This window comes from Podarcis cretensis (genome assembly GCF_951804945.1).
Source record: "Podarcis cretensis genome assembly, chromosome: 6".
Lineage (NCBI taxonomy): Eukaryota > Metazoa > Chordata > Lepidosauria > Squamata > Lacertidae > Podarcis > Podarcis cretensis.
The window spans coordinates 73,056,407-73,076,421 of NC_137175.1; the positions used below are offsets into that span (position 1 = coordinate 73,056,407).

General features: G+C 43.3%; 1 protein-coding gene across 6 annotated transcripts in view; it reads right to left on the reverse strand.

Moving 5' to 3' along the window:
* The window catches only part of LOC307218855 (uncharacterized protein), a 278,451-nt gene that overhangs the window by 221,865 nt on the left and 36,571 nt on the right, over positions 1–20,015 (reverse strand). For 5 of the 6 annotated variants that reach the window (XR_013840041.1, XM_079981793.1, XM_079981792.1 and 2 more), the window contains exon 3: positions 4,185–4,232. The exons of the other annotated variant lie outside the window; for it this stretch is intronic. Coding sequence is in view for 4 of the 5 variants with exons in the window: in XM_079981793.1 (XP_079837919.1) it covers positions 4,185–4,232 (48 nt within the window). In the remaining variant the exon portion in view is untranslated. The remainder of the gene's footprint in view (positions 1–4,184; positions 4,233–20,015) is intronic. 6 annotated transcript variants of the gene reach the window in all.

The following is a 20,015-nucleotide window of genomic DNA, read 5'->3' on the forward strand; positions in this document are numbered from 1 at the left end:
TACATATTTATTCAAGAATAAAATGTCGCCTTGTTCAGTGGGGCTTACTATCATCTTACTTACTTGTTGCACTATAATCTGGGTGTCAGAAATCATTTCTGAGGAGAGTTAATGTGCAACCAAATTGAGACACAGGTGAGCATCCTGCCTTAGGAACACGGGTCTAGGGATGGGTGAATCTGTCAATTTCAGTTTCTCTCAGTTTCTCATTTTCCTGGTCTTCAGTTCCCCACATTTCCACAGCAATTTGCATTGTTAAAAGAGTCCTCACAGAAATTCATCAGCTCCTAATATACACATTTGCGCCATTTTACCTAATACACAATCTTGGAAAGCAATGTCACACGTGCCCATATTTTTTTGGTTTCACCAATATACGCCTTTTTGTGGAAGATGGTCCTCAAATATATCCACTGGCTGGAGAACCGCATTGCCAAATTTGGGGAAGTGTGAGTGTCAAAGGACAGCTTCACTTTGGCTTGCATAGTCTCAGGAAGTGATAATTCAACAGGTTCCCCTTAAAATGTGAACCGAACCAAATCCCCCCACCATCCCTACATGAGGCCAGACATGATGGTCCTTCCTGCAGTGCCTTAAATGTAGCTCTTGCAGTGGCTTTCTGTAAATATTATCGTTGGTAATCACTATAACAGTTTTCTGTCTTTTCCCCATCTAGACTGTAATGAATAGGATGAGCCTTTGTTCACGAATGTTCCTTCCTTTAAGTGGATTTAATGACTTCACATTTTGTAATTTACTTGAGCACTGGAGGTTTATTAAAACAGAGCATTGAATTGACCCACATACCTGTGTCACAGGGCTGTTGTGGAGTTTCATAATGAGATGTTTGCAAAGCGGGTTTTTTTCTAAGTGAAAAGTGCTAAGCATCTTTATTGCAGCGCGATAGAGATCACAGAACACAAGTGAATTAGTGCTAGGCATTAATCCTTATAAGGGTAAACATACCACGGGCAAAATAACATTGCAGTTATTTTTTTTCAAACATCCAGCACTTCATTAAGTACCACATAGGGTTATATAACTCTGTGAAGGCATAACTATGCAAAGTTTATAATCACAACAGGGAGAAAAAATGTTCTCACGGATTTTGCTTCTACGCAGAGAAGCAGGCCACACACAGTTCCTGCAGCTCAATGGAGCTAGACCCTCTAGACACAGAAAAAGACAAGAGTTGCCTACTTGGACTTTTTCCAAAATTAATTTCTATTGCAGAGATCACAGCTGTCCCTGCCAAAACTGTGAGTGCAGTTGGCCCGTTGGGAGTAAAAGATCTACAGCATGAAGTCATCAGACTCAACTGGATTTTCATAAACTGATAACCAGGATTTTGCATTTTAAAATACTTTTTGTGGCAGTTTTAATCTGTTTCTTGTCCAGTAGGTCCTGCTCAGTCTTAGTTGTGGTGAGCTCTTTAGGCATTTCACCCTAATATTAGAGGCCAAATTCTGTACCATGTTGCCCCATGCAGCAAAATATATTGAGGTCTGCATATATAACTGAGACTCAAATCCTAAATACACCTTCCTGGAATTGAATCCCATTAAACTTCTGTGCAGGCATGCATAATCTTGCACTGCCAGAGCCACTTTCTGAACAACTCAGGTTCAGAAACCATGGGTTTAAGCTGATTTCTTTCAAACTAACCACAGTTAATGTTAACAACAGTTTCTGGTGTGGATGACATGCTGAACAAATGTAGAAGCAAACGTTTCAAACTGCTCCTCCTGGCCAGATGAGAGGAGAAGCATGCAAGCAATTGAAGCTAGGCTTGTTTACATCTTGCTACACCATAGTTTAGCTGGACATCTAAATGCAGCAACTGAATCTAAACAGAGGTGTGCTTTTGGTTCTGCTGTTATTTTGTGCATTATCTTCTCTTCTCCTGATAATGGTCCGGTGAGTCTGATGGTCTTGAAGATGGAAAAAACTAGTTTCTTTATACATCCATCTGTAGCTTTTTCTATACATGATTGAAGTTCTTTGCTACTTTCTTTCAGGGCAGTGGTTGTGTGCAACTTGACCTCCACAGCATGGCTCTGTAGCAGTACTTACAGAGTTGCTGTTGAAAGCCCCTTGCTTTTTTTCAAATGTATTTTCATGGGTTAAAACAAAAACTGGCCTAATCAACATGTGTTGCCTTTTAGAACTTCTGTTTTGAACATCTATAGCTCAACAAGACTTCTGAGTTTAGAACCTTTGGATATGCCATCTCTGTGAGATTCACAAAGCTTCTAAGATTATTATTCACCCAGAATTTGGAAGGCTCTTGAAGCAATTCTATTTATGTGTGAGAAGAAGACACAGATGCTGATCAATCAAAGATGGAAGCGGTGCAATCACAAGACTCCAACCTCCTGAGTCTCCTGTATAAAACTTTGATATCTAGCACTTAAAGCAAATTCAATCCAGACAACTTTAATTCAGAACACTACCAACTGTCCATGTCTGTGACCCCCATTTTGACTTACAGAAGACTACCCTATACATTGCATACAGGTCCCCAGGTTTAAAGCATTGTTCTTTTAAGGTGCTACATTACCATCTTGGATTGTGCCCCTTAATCAACCATTAGTACAAGCCAATACATCAACCTCTGTGCGAGGAAATGTGGCTTACTGTCATTGCAACAGTTATGGCAGATCAAGTTTGACTGTTACAAAACACCAGCCATTTTATTTGTTCCTGTACAATTGTTTTTAATTCCTTAACTTTCTTAGGTATTGGGCTGCATCTTCTTCCCTCCCTTCTCCCATCCTTTGTCTACAGAAGAAATGATGTATCCTTACTCATGTAAATAACATCCAGATGAATAATCATGGATGGCATCCAAGATAGACATGTCAGGTGAAGTAAACATTCTACAGCAGAACAACCCCTTAAGCTATTCCTTTGTAATACTCTTACCTGCGTCTGCCACAACGATTCTTTCACATGATGCACCTCTGAAAGGAGCATTTGATGGCTGAAGTGCCATTTGAATTAGGGAATTATACGGTGAAGAGCAAAGACCTTCTATCAAGAATTGCGGAAACAATGCTACCAAACACATAGGAACCAGAGGCCCTGCTTTTCACAGATGCAATACAAGTAATGTATGATTTCTTTTTCAATATGCACTAGGCCAATGCGATAATGCAAATGGATCTGTTGTTGGTACAGACTATTTTCAGCTGTTTTGTGATGACGCTGAAGCAAGGACTGCAGACAAATGGGCATTTGATTGGCCCCAGTGACAGTAAGATGTTTGGCTAGCTGGGCCACCAGCCTGATCTGGCAGACTCCTGTTCTTATGCACATTTTTTAAAAGTGTGGAACTGTGCTCCTGATGCAGTTTGAAGCACTTTGACCAAGATGACCATATTAGAATACTAAAACAAAGGGACACTGGCCAAGCAATCAGCATTTCTACTGGCCACCAAAGATGTTGCTGGGTATATATACCTGTGATTGATAAACAAATTAATTTGTCCACATGTGCGTAACCTGGGGCAGTCTAGACTGCTCAGCTAGCCAGAAAAAAAATGTGGATCTCTATCCATTGGGAAGCATGTGTACATGTTTTGAATGATTTCAAAAATATCAATATATAAAAACCCCACACCAGCACAAACAAAATAAAATAATCTGCATTATTAACAGAATATGCACATCAAGACCATTTGTGACACATTGAAGCACTTTGGGTGGTATTCAACTAGATAATTGCAGGAGTGGAATGACTTCTGCCTGTGAAACATGTCTTTCCCTCCTCTCCTCCCATCAGCCACCCTATGCCATCCCCAAATATGCTTCCAAAAGTTTGGGGAACCCCCAGAACAGATTTAGGTGCTTTAGGATGAAAAGAGTCTTCTGAGCAAGGGGAAATCCTTGCACTAATAGGCCCATTGACTTAGTACTACATTGAATTCCACCCACTATCTACCATATCACAGTGACCATCACAACAATCTTAAAATGTAAGCCAGTTCTGTGATTTATATATGATGCAAACTGAGGATGAAAGACGAGTGACAACATCATCTAGTGGTTTTGTGGTTGAGTTCCTAGTTCTTAGCTCATACTACGTTTGACTAGCTCTCAGGTTAAAAGCGGTTTCATTTTACTCTTAATCAGAAGTTTTATGAAGAAATGATGTAAGTAAAGAATAATAATGAGTGACTTACCTCGGCTGTACACACTTTGCACCTTGGAGCACCTTCACCCTGAAGACCCTGTAAAAAGAAGAGGCATTTAGGAGTAAAACTGATCTAAAAAATGGGTGCTGCAGAAAGGGGGGGGGGGATGAACATATGAAAAAACATCAGCATTATCTGCTTGGCAGCACCGAAGACTCGCAGGGCCAGATCAGTAATGCAAAATGAATGTTTTACAGTTTCAGAATGTGGTTCACATGTGATAATTGGCACCATTCTTGCATTGTAATTTTTTCATTTTATGCTAATGCTCTTAATTAGTCCTCAAGTCAATAAGGCACAAAAAGATAATGGACAATCAGCTTAAAACAGGGCTCAGGACTGCGGAGTCTCTCTGAGCCTCGAGAAGTAATCAAGTTTATGGTGTTTAACCTTCATTCTCAAAGAGAAAATGGATCTCGAGCAGCTTTGGCGGGACAAAGCATTCAATAAGTATTGTTTCATTTTTATGGCATATCATTCCAATTTTTTAAAAAATGTAATGTTACTTTTAGAAACCACAGTGTCTACAGTGTCATAAATTAAGGCTGTGCGGCAGCAGTGGTGCCCAGGGATCATTGCCCCCAATGGCGTCATGGAACTGAGCTGTGAATGCGGGAGACTTAGGGCCAGTTCAAATGTAACACAAAACCATTATTTATTAGAGTGAGAATGATGGTTGTGCCCAAATATCTCCTCTTTCCTCCTCCCCTTTCCTAGTCCCTTGAAGTCTAATGAAAGACTTCCAGATAGGATGTCCAGGAGTCCTATTTTGTCCTAGAGAGTCTGCTATTCCCCAAGCCACATGGTAAATTGGCTGTCTCTATTGAATCCTTGTTTAAGCTAGCTGTTTTTATTGACCCCTGTTTTATGCCAAAAGCTCCTGAGTGAATATGTTGCGAGATAGCACTTTCTGGACTTAACGGTGCAATCCCATACAAGTATACTCCGAAGCAGCAAATCTCATTGACTTCCATGGGGCTTACTCTCAGTTAAGTGAGTACTGAATTGCAGACTAGATGACAAGTTTCAAAATGGGTCAAACAGGAAGAGCTGTACTTATAATTGGTGCTAAATGACCATTGGGTTGTAGTACTCAGAATAAAGCCAAGTTCCTCAGCTTCAGGGAACAACCTTTCAAAAATGGGGAGGAAGTCACAGGAGAGAGCTCCTTCACTCTGCTGCTAACAGTAAAGGCAGCATCCAGTGTTTAGCTCTACTCAAAGTAGACTCATTGAAATTAACAGTTATGACTAACTGAGGCCCATTAACTTCAATGTGTCTGAGTAGGATGTAGCTGGATGCAACCCTTTGGGTGGTACTCAACTTTTACTCAGAGTAGATCCACTGAAATTAATCAGTATGGTTAACTAATGTGCGTTCATTTCGGTGGATCAGTTCTGAGAAGAACTTAGTTGAATACCACCCTATATCAACTTTGGAGAAATCTCTCTCACATACTTGGGTATCTAAGACTTGATTGAAAGGGGGGAAATACATCTGCACCATATGTTTGATAGTGCTTAGAGATATTTTACTAAACAGACCAATGAGGGAAAGGAGGACCTTAACAGTAAGAGTAGACATGAAGAAAATAGGTTTTAGGCCACAATCCTTTGCCCAAAGTTAAAGGCTTGTTTATTCCGATGAGGATGGACATTGGGAAACATAATGCAAATATGAACTGAAAACACTTAAGGTTTATGAAGAATGACCCTCTCGTTGATTCTCCCACTGATAATGCTTTTGTGTTTGTTTTTCATGTTTGGCGTGTTGTTGAAATTGGTAGCTAACATCTACCTAGCATCTTTATAAAACTTCTTATTAAAAGAGCAAAGAAAAGCACTCTGTATTTGATGAAGAGTATTTATAAAGCTACTCTTGATACACACACGTTACTTTTTGCTCCCGAGGAACCATCTGAGCGGCAGGCCTAATCTCCAGCAACTCCCTCAACTTTTCATTTCTCCAGGGTAATATATAACCTTCCTGTCTGTAGGTAGCCATTGTCACGGGAAATATTTTTTCTCCTACCTTCTGAAAGGACGTAATTTATAACATGAAATTAAAAGCATCAAATTAGTAACCCAATCCCTGTATTCCAGTTTAATGAACTAGCGCCTTCACCGCATTATTGTTTTGTGCCACTGGACCAATCTGTTTTGTTTTGCAAACAAAATGTGTTTTTTATTAATAAAGAAATGCAGAAGGAAAAAAAAAGAGAGGCATCCTTGGCACAGTTAAAATGATGTTTCCCAGGGGCCTCCATGGTCTCATTTTAAACAGCATTTTGATCATTTACTCTCAGCAAAAACGAGAAAGAGCATGAATATTTGTGCCTTCCCCCTTTCCTTTTCCATTTAAAGGTTGAATGGGGATAGCTGGGTGTACATTGTGTCTAATGTGGTCCCCATTGGGACAGCACAAAGGCTTTGGACACTGGATGTCCAAATCCCTGCTCAGCTCTTAAGCTTACTTTATTAGGGCCAAAATGGGCATGATGTGAAACACATCACAAATCACATCTGGCGCTGTGTGTGTGTGTTTAAAATTATAGGATTCCTTCAAATTATTCATTTGGAGGGATGGCGCTGTGGTCTAAACCACAGAGCCTAGGGCTTGCCGATCAGAAGGTCGGCGGTTTGAATCCCCGCGACGGGGTGAGCTCCCGTTGCTCGGTCCCTGCTCCTGCCAACCTAGCAGTTCGAAAGCACGTCAAAGTGCAAGTAGATAAATAGGTACCGCTCCAGCGGGAAGGTAAACGGCGTTTCCGTGCGCTGCTCTGGTTCGCCAGAAGTGGCTTAGTCATGCTGGCCACATGACCCGGAAGCTGTACGCCGGCTCCCTCAGCCAGTAAAGCGAGATGAGCACCGCAACCCCAGAGTCAGCCACGACTGGACCTAACGGTCAGGGGTTCCTTTACCTTTTTATCCAATAGGAACATAGGAAAGAGCATTATACTCCTCTGGGGCACAGGTCCACCTAACTTAGCTCAGTTGGCTAGAGCGTGGTGCTGATGATGCCAAGGTTGCAGGTTTTCCCCTACAGGACAACTGCATTTACCTGCATTGCAGGAGGATGGACTGGATGGGCATCAAGGTCCCTTCCAACTCTACAGTACTATGGTTCTATAACTCAGAATTGTCTACATTGGTTGGACATTCTCAGGCCTACTGGGAGACACAAGGGATTGAACATAGAACATAGGACCTTCTGCATGCAGAGCAGGTGCTGAATGACTTCTGCTTGACTAATGGGACTTCCCCTACTCTCACCTGAAGCGCCCAGAGAAAAATTGGGGGGCGTGGGGATTGCAGGGGGAGGACATCACCTAGGTTTTTGGGGTTTTTTTTTACACCCCAGAACTTCAGCTGGTTGGAAAGGACCAATGGAAGCTATTTCCTTCCTTACTGCAGTTGGAACCACCCCACTCAAATCAGTAGCAATGGGAGCTTTGATTCCAGAGCTGGTAGAAACTGGGCTATGATTATTGCTAGGGCTCTGACAAGGGAGAAAGGGGTTAAACTTGCCCTCCTTGTGCACTGCAATCCAAGTGAAAATTGGCCTCTCTCGCAGTTGCTGATATTCTTTTCTTTTTCTAAAAAAAACAAACCGTAGATGTGGTTTGTAATGACGCATTTAGCGTCTTGTCTAGCTTGACCCTTACCAGGCCTCCCCCCCCCCCCTAATAAGAAGAAATACTGCAAAAATGCACAAAGTCCTTGGGTCTGAAAAGTAAAGATGCTAAAATAAGGAAGAGGAGAAACACAAAGTACAGACCCAGAGAATTATTCTAGGGTTTAAAGATGGATTGGTGCAATGTACTTATGGGCCATTTTTGACAACCAAGAAAGGGCCCCCAAGAGAGCAGAACCACAAAACCATATTTTTTTCAGACAAATTCTAACATTGCACCAGTGGGCATGATGGGATTTCCCCTTCTCCTCCTGCAGTCCCTATATTGTCCAAAGAGTATTCCAGTCTTCTGAGGAGAATTCTGATGGTGTGCAGTGGGTGGGTTTGCAGGGGTGAGGAGGAGATGGCAAATTTCAATTCTCATACACAGATTTTTTCTGCACAAGTCAACATCACCCCTTGTTTTCAAGCAACATGTTTAGCAGCTGGTGGTTAGACCAGCCTCATTCACGATGTCTGCCACTTCAAATTAATAATATCTCCACGTTAGAGATGGACACCAGAATTGAGTACCATTCTTGAAGTTTGACAGAGCTAGGTTTTGGTCAGACCTTTACTGTGTATTGGTCTGAGGTTCTGAAGACCCAAGTTCTGCCATAGGAACTTTTTTAAAAATCTAGTGCAGGGCGGTGCAACTTTCATACAAAGTGGGCCGCAAGAGGTCACAGAACCTGTGGGCCGCACACTGCCTTGTTGGGTGGGTGGGACGTAGGCCAAAATTTGATGCCCCTCCCCATTCCTTGTGCTACCATGCGAAAGCCAACAAAGCAACACACCAGGTTTGGGGAAGGAGACATGAGACTCTGGCAGGAGGCCCCCCTCCTCCTTCCCAAAGCTGGGGAAGTGCTAACCAGGCTTTGGGAAGACTCTAGGACCCTGTCTGAGCCTTCATGTCCCATTCCCAAAGCCCAGGGCCTCCTTATCCAGCTTTGCGAAGGCAGCATGAGGGCTGACATCAAATGTTGCTGAGGGTCTCAAAGAAAGGCCTCAAGGGCCATTCCTTGGGCCATGTGTTGGACCACCCTGCCAGTTCTTTCAGGGCCAGTCTGTACAAAGTCACACCATTGCACCCTATGGATGCCAAAAGGCTGTCTACAGCACAGCCTGTAATATATCTAACATTATCTGTTTCATGCTGAAACGCTTTGGGTTGCGATGAGATGCCTGGGACTCAGCTACTTCAGTAAAGAAAAAGCGTTTTAAATGCGCTATAACACTGTGACACCATATGGCGCTGTGGAGTCCCATCTATCGCCAACGTGATTTCCCATTATGAGGTTTACAATGCGTTTTGCTGAAACTTTTTTTTTTTTATGTTTCTAGATCCAGCCCTGGTCTGGTTAGACATAGCTTACCATGGCGTCTGGGCATATACTTCTCTGAAAATGTTACCAAACATTTGCTATATACATATATATAATAATAATAATTTAATAATAATTTATTTATACCCCTGCCAATCTGGTCAACCAGGGCTTGCTTTCCCTTACCGCACAGCATTAAAAGTTTCGTAACTGCTTCGGAAACAGCAAAGTATGGATGCAGAAGCTGTGGCTTTCCAGATGTTGCTGAACAACAGCTCCCATTGTCCCTGACCATTAGGCATGCTGGCAGGGGGTGATGGGAGTTCCACAACATCTGGGGGTCACCCAGTTCTTCACCACTGCTTCAGGCAAATTACTTAGTTTGAAAATGCTTTAGAGGTTCACTGATTAAATAGGATACTGGCACCTCCTTCGATTTGTTATACTTCTATGGATCACAGCTATTTTGACATCAAGCAGTTCCGTAACTGCAGTCCTGAACAATACCAATATATATTTCCCCATCTTTGGTGTATCTGGTTCAACCCTGTAGCATTTTGCTCACTGTTTCAGCGAGGCGGTGTTTGCCTATGGTGTACAGACATGTCTGAGATTAATCCAAAGAGATGGATCAAGCTAAAAGAGTCATTTATGCAGCTTTGGACTATCCAAGAAGGATATTTGTGCACAAAGTATTGCTAACATCAAGATTAGGGGCGAAAGGGGGGGGAATCCCCGAGAGATACTCTTAGATGTCTGCAAATTAATAGATGAATCCATTAAGAAATCGCTGCTCAAAGGAACTGTGGCTGGCAAAACAAGGAAGTATAGCTGGTCTGAGAAAAGAAACCTTCAGCTAATTTTGAAATATGAGTTCCTTGTATTATATTGTAGCCACGAGGATAAGCCAACACAAAAGCATTATGATTTACTACTGCAATACAGAGAAACAGTTTTTTCCTGTATAGTTCCTTTCCAACATGTCCATCACTAACTAAGGTAAAACATTCTTAGCACAGCATAATCAGATCTCATAGCTTCATTTTTACAGCCAAAAGGGGGATAGCCAAACTCCAGAAGCTGTAAAGAGCTGAGGAACTGAGGAGAAGTTGTCCATTTCACAGCATTTGAAGTGCTCAAATCTGCATTTTAAAACTTCGGAAGCAACTGCAGTGGAAATAAAAAATGACAACACAGAGGTTCTTCGTTCTGTCCCATGAGTCAGCTATCTTTCTCCATTGTTAGTTCCTGACACTGAGGAGGGGGGCGGAAACGAACTGCATTTTCACTCACACTGAAGATGGTAATTTCTTTTAAAACCCTAAAAAGTGGGTAAACCCTTCCCTTTTTAAGTCTTTGGCCTACTGAAGTGACATTTTAAAAACTAGCAAGCAAGAAAGCAAGGCACGGTTTGTAGTGAATGGTGGTGAATGATGGAGGACAACAACAACATCCCCAATTCACAGCCACATTCATAGATAGTTAATTAGGAGGTAGGCAAATACTTAAAAAAAAAAAGTTTCTTAGTGGAGAAACTCTACAGTTATGGCATTCTTGCTCACCTGGTCTTACCTTCAACTGTTTCTAAAATGTATGGAACAGAAGAACACTAGCAGAGATTGTTCGAGGAAGGCTTTGTGTATTTCAAAGACCCCTATTCACCTACAGTCAAGGTGATGGAAGATTTTTCTTTCACTGCAATAATTTTCCTCAAAAACAACACCTCACCTTTTATTCCATATATTTAGTAACAAAACATTCACTTACAGAGGGAAAAAGTAAATGGGTGAACTTGGGGACTGCATTAGGCTCCTTTGAAAACCAAGTTTGCTCGCATAGTCCAATCGCGGTCATTCCCTGATCACACTAGAATATAACAATGGTGGAAGAGGGGGGCAGAAGGTTAAGGACATTTTTATTTACTCATTCCAAACATATCCTGACCTTTTAATGCATTCAGATTGGCTTACAATAGGTAAAACAACAACAACATCATGGATAGGTGTAAGATATAGAAATGTGTTTATTCTTGTTCTAGAATGATGCTTTACAGGAAAAGAAAAACGAATCCGTATGATTTTTTTTTTAAAAAAAAATGTATTTAAAATACAGGACTGCTTGGTCTCTTTTTGACTGAAGCTGGGCAGCATGACAGGGTCCATTGTTCGACAGTGGGATGGTCTCTCTCAAGAGGTTGTGGACTCTCCTTCCTTGGAGGTTTTTAAGCAGAGGTTGGATGGCCATCTGTCATGGATGCTTGAGTCAAGATTCCTGCAATGCAGGGGGTTGGACTAGATGACCCTTGGGGTCCCATCCAACTCTACAATATGACTCTGTGAATAATGGACACTTTATATGCAGTTCTCTCAGATGGTGGTGAGGACAGCACATGGATTTGATGAAAGGGACCTTCTGTTTGGAAGATAGGACCCACTGCAGCTCAAGAAGAACTACAAGTTTTGGGAACTATGGCCATGAGACATGGGTCACAAACTTGCAAAAAGTACTCCAGCTGGCAAAATATGCTTCTTCTGGATGCCCAAATGCTAGCTTTCAAAAGTTTTGGCTCTGATTGGTTGATGCTCTTTCCCTCAATGAACGAATAAGGAAGCAGCATGACTAAAAATCATTAAATAAAAACCACAGAGACTCATTGGGTGCTCAAGGGAGTAAGTGAAAGGTATTTTTGTTTTGGGCTAATGTGACTTAATAATTAAGAGCATGTTAAATTTGAAGTGCCTAGTTCTAATCTCTGCTGAGCCACAAACTTGCTGGATAGCTCTGCTTCTCAGCCTCACTTCCCATCTGTAATATGGACACACTAATATTGGACTAGAGATGCGAGTGGTGATGAGGGTTAAACCACAGAGCCTAGGACTTTCCGATCAGAAGGTCTGCGGTTCGAATCCCCATGATGGGGTGAGCTCCCGTTGCTCAGTCTCTGCTTCTGCCAACCTAGCAGTTTGAAAGCACGTCAAAGTGCGAGTAGATAAATAGGTACCGCTCCGGCGGAAAGGTAAACGGCGTTTCCATGCGCTGCTGGTTCACCAGAAGTGGCTTAGTCATGCTGGCCCCATGCTTGGCAGGGGGTTGGACTCGATGGCCCTTGTGGTCTCTTCCAACTCTATGATTCTATGATTCTATGATTCTATGACTCGGAAGCTGTACGCCGGCTCCCTCGGCCAATAAAGCAAGATGAGCACCGCAACACCAGAGTCGGCCACAACTGGACCTAATGGTCAGGGGCCCCTTTCTTTACCTTTAATATTGGACTGTCCCTTCATTTCCCCAGTCCCACAACTAAAGATACAACAAATTGAACCTTGCTCACCTCTACTGATTAGTAGATGTCCGTACATTCAGCTCTCTACAGGCATCATGTCTTTTCCATCACTAGATGGGGCCTACTGCTTCCTGCAGGCTTGCATTGTTCTAAATGCACAAGGTCATTGCATGTATTGATCAGCAAATAGAACTGGCTCCCATTTTTGCTGTCAAACATCTTCCAGCTCTGGACTGGTGCATCAGGTTCATTTTGCTTCTGATTTTATGCACATGTTTGCTGACATGCTTATTTCCACAGAGAGCTGCTTAATTCTCCCAAATGTACGAGAAGGTGGAATGAGCTGGTTTGAATAGACCCGGTGATGTTTCAGCAATTTTGGCTCTTGGCAGATTCTAATGCGATAGCCCAAGATTGTTTACAGTTAAAAGTGCCATGCGGCCAACAGAATGGGAGCCATTTTTATTCCCTGGGTTGGGTGCAAGGGTCAGAGGCAAGTCCCAGATGTAGGAAGAGCAGAAAAAATGCCATCGGCGCACAGTGACCACCTACATTTCAAGGAAATAAAAGGCCAGCTGCCTGAGAAGAAGCAGGAGAACTTTCTGCCTTCCTGTGTGGCTGCAATCAAACTGCAAAACTGGGCACAATTCAAAATTGGGGGTTCCTTAATGCTCCTCAGTGCTACAGGCAGGTGCAGGTGGCACTGTGGTCTAAACCACTGAGCCTCTTGGGCTTGCTGATCAGAAGGCCATCGGTTCAAATCCCCACAATGGGGTGAGCTCCCTTTGCTCTGTCCCAGCTCCTGCCAACCTAGCAGTTCGAAACCATGCCAGTACATGTAGATAAATAGGTACCACTGTAGTGGGAAGATAAACGGTGTTTCCATGTGCTCTGGTTTCTGTCATGGTGTTCCACTGTGCCAGAAGTGGTTTAGTCATTCTGGTCACATGACCCGGAAAGCTCTCTGTGGACAAACACCAGCTCCCTTGGTTTGAAAGCGAGATGAGTGCCACAACCCCATAGTCGCCTTCAACTGGACTTAAACGTTCAGGGGTCCTTTACCTTTTACCTTTAGTGCTACTCAAGCTGTACACCAGTACTGTTGAATCAATGACCAAGCAGACAGCTCCTAAAAGCATGATGAATGAAGGGCTACAGCTCGATTGCAGAGCCTCTGTTTTGCACGCAGAAGGTCCCACGTTCAAATCTGGGCATCTCCAGGTAAGACTGTGAGAGATCACTGCCTGAAGTCCTTGGACTTAAAATGGTCCCCCACTCTTGACAGTGGCGTAGCGTGGGGGGTGCAGGGGGGCCGGCCGCACCGGGCGCAACATCTGGGGTTAGGGCAAATCCACGGGTTAGGGGGCGCAAATCCACGGGTTAGGGGGCGCAAATTACTTCCTTGCCCCGGGTGCTGACAACCCACGCTACGCCACTGACTCTTGATATATGGTTTGTGCATATGCAGTTGTCCACAGTATTACATCACTGTTCCAAACCATGTCAATTTCAATATAAGCATTTACTGTAGTTAAGACCAACCAGGATTTCCCAATTAACCAGGATTTGAAAACACAGCTGCTTTTAACACAGTTCATACTGCTGTCCATACCTAACTGGGCTGAAGTCAGAAGTGGCAACTTGTTCTCCAGTAGGGAAGAAGTAGGGAGAGGGAGTGCAGTGCTTCCCTAAAGCGTAACCCATCGGGCACATTATAATCATATCAGAAGTAAAAATACAGTGGGACGTCAGAAGTTGAAAGGAATCCGTTCTGGAAGTCTGTTTGACTTCCAAAACATTCAGAAACCAAGGCACGGCTTCTGATTGGCTGCAGAAAGTTCCTGCAGCCAATCAGAAGCTGTGGAAGTCACGTCGGTCGTTCGAGTTCCAAAGAACGTTCACAAACCGGAACAGTAACTTCTGGGTTTGCAAACTTCAGGAGCCAAAACGTTCGACTCTCAAGGCGTTTGGGATCCAAGGTACGACTGTATGTGATAGGTAAAGGTAAAGGGACCCCTGACCATTAGGTCCAGTCATGACCGACTCTGGGGTTGCGGCGCTCATCTCGCTTTGTTAGCTGAGGGAGCCGGCGTACAGCTTCCGGGTCATGTGGCCAGCATGACTAAACCACTTCTGGCGAATCAGAACAGCGCACGGAAACGCCGTTTACCTTCCCGTCAGAGCGGTACCTATTTATCTATTTGCACTTTGATGTGCTTTCGAACTGCTAAGTTGGCGGGAGTTGGGACCGAGCAACAGGAGCTTACCCCGTCGTGGGGATTCGAACCACCGACCTTCTGATCGGCAAGTCCTAGGCTCTGTGATTTAACCCACAGCGCCACCCATGTCCCTGTATGTGATAGTCTTGTGTAAACCAGGAGCTGAAAGAAGACGATTGGATTTTAGGAAGATAGCTTTATAAATCTCCAGCAGTCCTTTTCAAGGCACACCACATATTGGTTTACATTTTTAAAACTACCTTTTCAATTTGGGAGGGAGGGCTGAAAGACACTTCTCTGTGTGCTTCTCACACTTCTCACACAGAAACATACATTCCGTTTTACCGTTAAGCTAATCTCCAAAACATAAAACAAAACAAAACATCTCCTTACAACTAAAGTTTGGCCAAAAATGGGTGGGGGAGAGGAATAAAAAGAAACCACCAACGATTGCACAAAGGAATGCATACTCCTCTGTGAGTTTTTGGTCTGCTGCCATTTTTTCCTTTTGGCAACCATTGCAATGTTGTGGGCATCGTACAAATGCATTTGTGGCAGCCCGAGGGTTAAGTCAGACATTTCTTATCTTTGACAGATGGTTAATTTACAGTCATTATTACTAAATTCAATTGCTTAATAAGTTAGATATGACAAACACGTGTGTAGAAATCTTTGCCAAGACACTTCTCGGAATCTTCTCGGAATCCGAGGATGAAGCAAGCCCTGAAACACTTTCCCCATACATCCTCATGCTGAGGGTGACAGACTGAAGCACATTTTTAATTTTCCTATGGATTTTTCTTTTTAACTCTTTAAGATCATATGCTGTCTTACTAGAGTATATTTCCAAGTCACACAATCCAGCAACTGGGTTAGGCAGAACTCTCAATTAACCAAACTGGTAGTATGGTTTTATTCGTATGCACCTGTTACAGGCTTCTGAATCTTAGCATGGGAACGTCTCTTTCAAGGGTAGCCAATGTGGTGGTTGTTGTTGCTGTGGACTACAACTCCCATTACCTCCAACCATAAGCCATGCTGGCTGGGGCGGATGGGAGTTGTAGTCCTCAATTTCCAGAGGCCGCCATATTGGCTACTCCTGAATTCTATCCCCCAAGATGCACATGGAATGTCCATACTGCACACTCAAAAGGTCACTGTGAGGGAGCCAGTCCTGCATACACAACAGCCCCTGGTTGGTCCAAGACATTTTGACTCCTGAGGTGAACCATAAAATGGTGCCCACCCAACAACCAGGGAAGAAGGGGTAAGTGAAGATCAGCATCAGGAACAAGGGGGGTGGAGGAGATCAGCAGCACCTCCTAGTCTCCAAGAGGCAATAAGCAAAGGGCTTCCAAGGACGCTGCAGATCCAGCATCCAAGGAACATGCTGCAGCCATTGTTTCCACTATAGCAGCAGCAACAACACTGGGTGATGCATTTCTTGGAGGCCAAATCTGCCGCCCCTGGGGATCCCGCTGCCTGAGGCAGTCCCCTCACCTTGCCTTCTGGGTGGGCCGGCCCTGACCCCAGGTTTGTATTCACTTGCTTCAAGTTATGAGGACAGCAATTAGTTATGCCCCTAGAGAAGCAAATGTGGAAGTCGGTGGTGAAATCTTCCCTCCCCTTTGGTGATTATCACTTTGGCAAGGGGAAATTTCTCCATAGGTATTTGAGGGTCTGTTGCTACATTTCTTCCAGTCCAGTTCTTGCACAAGCCCCACTCTTTTCTGTGGTGCCAAGGGCATGGTGGGCAGTAGGTAGCTGCCCATCCCTGTAATGACCCGATGACCTGATTCACAAACACAGAACCTCTTTTGCAAAACGTAGTAGAAATCCCCCAAAGCCTCCTGTGGAAATAAATGAGAAGAAATCTAAATGCTCAGAAGCTATTTGTACATAAACCATATCAGGTAGGAAGATGCATTAAGATTTGCATCAGCATTTCAGTGCACTAAACAATTTCAGCTCATAAATAAAGGCGGATCCCAAACTAAACCGATACCGTTATAAACCTATGTAAAATGTAGAGCATTAATAAAGAGCCTGCTTATCTTTGCTCACCTGTCAAGCTAAGCCCATCCACATAACCCCCCAAATGGTCAATATTTATTCTTTTTTCTTTTTTAAAATAATTTTTATTAATTTTAAAACATAATAATTATCATACATTCCACAAAACCTCACCTCTTATGCAATCTTTTTGGACTTCCATCAGCACCTCTGGTGATCTCCCATTTTTATAATTTCTTCTGCATTTTTAAAATTCATATTGCCTTTAATTATCATAGCTAACGTTATCCTTTTCGTTCAATAATGCAATAATTCAAATTATTCCCCTTACAAAACTTCCTGCAAACAAATGGTCAATATTTATTCAGAGGGAGAGAGAAGAGGAAAATTTTGGCGTAACGTAGCTGGATACATCTCCACTACAAGCTAAGGAACACATAGGTAGGGCTGCCATACAACTCAAAAGCTCAACAACTCAACAACTTGAAAGCTCAACAACATTTGTGTCTAGATTTTCACTTTTTGAAATATAGCAACCCTAATATAGGGTTATGTTCAACATAGCACTAAGGTTAAGATTCTATCAGTGCAATGAATTCCTCTTTCTTTCCCCCCACATTTGCTTGATCCCTGAATCTGTTCTGGAGTTTACTCCAACCCACTGGAGCATATTTGGGGAGAGCAGGAACATGCAGTGGGAGGAGAAGGAGAGTCTTGTTGCACTAGCAGTCATTCTTGCACACATGCAACGATTTCCTTGAACACTGGCGCTACATTCCAATGCATCTCAATGACCAAAAATGTTTTTCTTCCCATTAGTCGCTAGATTTAATAAATCCTCAACCCAGTCTTCTTCACAGGGAGGTTTGGACTTTCTCCAGTTTTTCAGAAATAGACATTTGGCTGAAAGACCACAACATACATGACAGTGCCATCATGCCGAGCACAAAACAGCAGCCATTGTGTTCCAGGAGTTCCTGGCTCAATACGACATGTCATGAATTTCAAACCCAATAAACTCTCAAAACTGAATTCGCTGTGTCAGCATAGATCTAATTCCTTCTGGAGGGAATCATATACTTGGATCTTCAGGTCAGAGGCCTACTTGGGATTTGCTTAACATAGAGCTCAGTTTGTCCCTTAGGCTTGTTGGTCTATTGTATCTTGAAATAGTACTATGTTTGGGGTCTCCAAGGCTGGCAAGGCATGAGGAAAAATGCAGTGGGCCTCTCTAATTCTTACTGTAATTTCAAGGGCTCTGTCCCTGCCAATCACAGACTTTCCTCTCATGCCTCGTTGTGTGAGAAGCTCATCTTGTTCAACTTCAGCCTGGGTCACCTGAAGATAATGACATTTGATAAGCTCAGAGCTGCAGACCAGAGGTCAAACTCGGCATGATGGTAGCAACCATCACTCATTGCCCATGGACAGAAAAATGTTTTTCTCCTTGTCTTGTGATACTAGATCCCAGGGCTAATAGGTGAAGCAGAGTGGTGGGAGATTCAAGCACAACAAAGAAGTAATTTAGGCACGTGGTTAAACTTTGGAACTCAACACCACATGTAGTGAAGGGCATGGGTCTGAGAAGAGAGTGGATGAATTCATGGAGGGGAAAGGATGCTAGAGGCTACGTACAGCCTCTGAAGTGAGAGGGAACCTACCACTGAGGAACAAGTGAAGAAGACAGCTATTGCTTTCATGTCCTGTTTGTGAGCTTCCTAGAAGCATCTGACTGCAGGAAAGAGGATGATGGAATGGAGAAGGATGCTGGTTGGACCCATATGACCGTCTGTTCATGTGGAGGTTCACAGAATTGTGTGTGTGTGTGTGTGTGTGTGTGTGTGTGGAAATGCCCAATTTCATCATTAAAGGGAGCTCCTCTGTTTCATCCTCACCTGCACTACCTCCCTCCCCATCAGCCAGACTCCATTACTGGAAGCGAGACAGGCTGAGAGATGAGTGCTGGGGGGTGACAGCCTGCAAGGAGCGCTCTTCTCCTTTCATCTCTGCACCCCTTTTGATGTTAAAATTAGACACTTTCCCCACTTTAGACATCAACTGTGCAGACACTTGAACAAACAAAAGTGGCTGTCACCATCACGTCGGGCTTGGCCCTGAGTCTATGATGTGGGATGGAAGAAGAAGACGGAGAATGCAGGAAATTGTGATGGATGGGTTATTTAATCTTGTCACTCTTGAAACAGCCCCTCCTGGGACCAGAATACAGGCTGGGGACTGCAGGACTGTAGGCTACTCTCCTTTCCCCCCAAAAAAATGCCTGTGAAAAGGGAGAATAGTTTTAACCTTTTTCGCCTGAAATGCCAGCATTTCTCAGCCAGGCCTGGCTATCACCTTGGTATCCTAGTTTTATTCTACAAGGATTTTTTTGTTTTTGCATAGGGCAGCATTTGAACATGTGAATCCTCCCACCTACATTTGGAAGTGGTACATGCCAAAGGAGGCTCTACCATGTTCTTCCTTAAAATGCACATCATCTCTAAAGCACCAAAATGATGCTTCTGTGAGAGCCACATTTCCTTGTGGGCACTGATGGGTGGGGCCACAGGCAAAACTGGATAGAACAACTCATGTCAATGCTACCTTTGCACATACATACCTCTGCACCCTCCACCCAAGCAAGCAAGCAAACAAACGTACATTATCAGAGTTCAAAGGCACATTTCAGCCAGGAAAAAACACTCAAGAAAGGTGCAAAACCCACCTATCAAAATTCCCTGCATTCTCCTATCACTGCCTGTTTTTAGATGCCAGGCAAAAACATTCTTAATAACCCAGGCTTTTTAATTGGGAGGGTAGCTAGATATGTCAGTGGCCTTTGTTGTGCCCATCCTTTAAGTGGGGTGGGTAGGACTTGTTCCTTTTAATATCTTTTATATGTTTTTGTTCTTTCTCTTTTCATTGTTTCAGTCACTCTGGGACACCCGAGTGCAAAAACCCGACTAATAAATAAGAATAAGACTAGTAAAAATAAGAAACAAACAACTAATTCCAGAGGGCTGGAGCTGCAACACTAAAAGCTCAATTTCTAGGACATCCGAAGCACACCTCTGGTGTGTGTGCAGTAGTCTAAGCAGGGCTACATCTGAGTTATGTAGTTGCCTAGCAGAGGTGTATGGAGGCAAGGTCTTCCTTTCATCAGCCTGGTGCTAAGTTGTTTAGGATATGCCTTTTGCCAACTGAGTGCTGGGTTAGGCTCATCCTATCTATGTCAGGTGTCCCAGAACGGTAGAAACTAAAGCCCCCATGCACGTTAATGTTGTGGATATTATTGTAAGTAAATTAAATA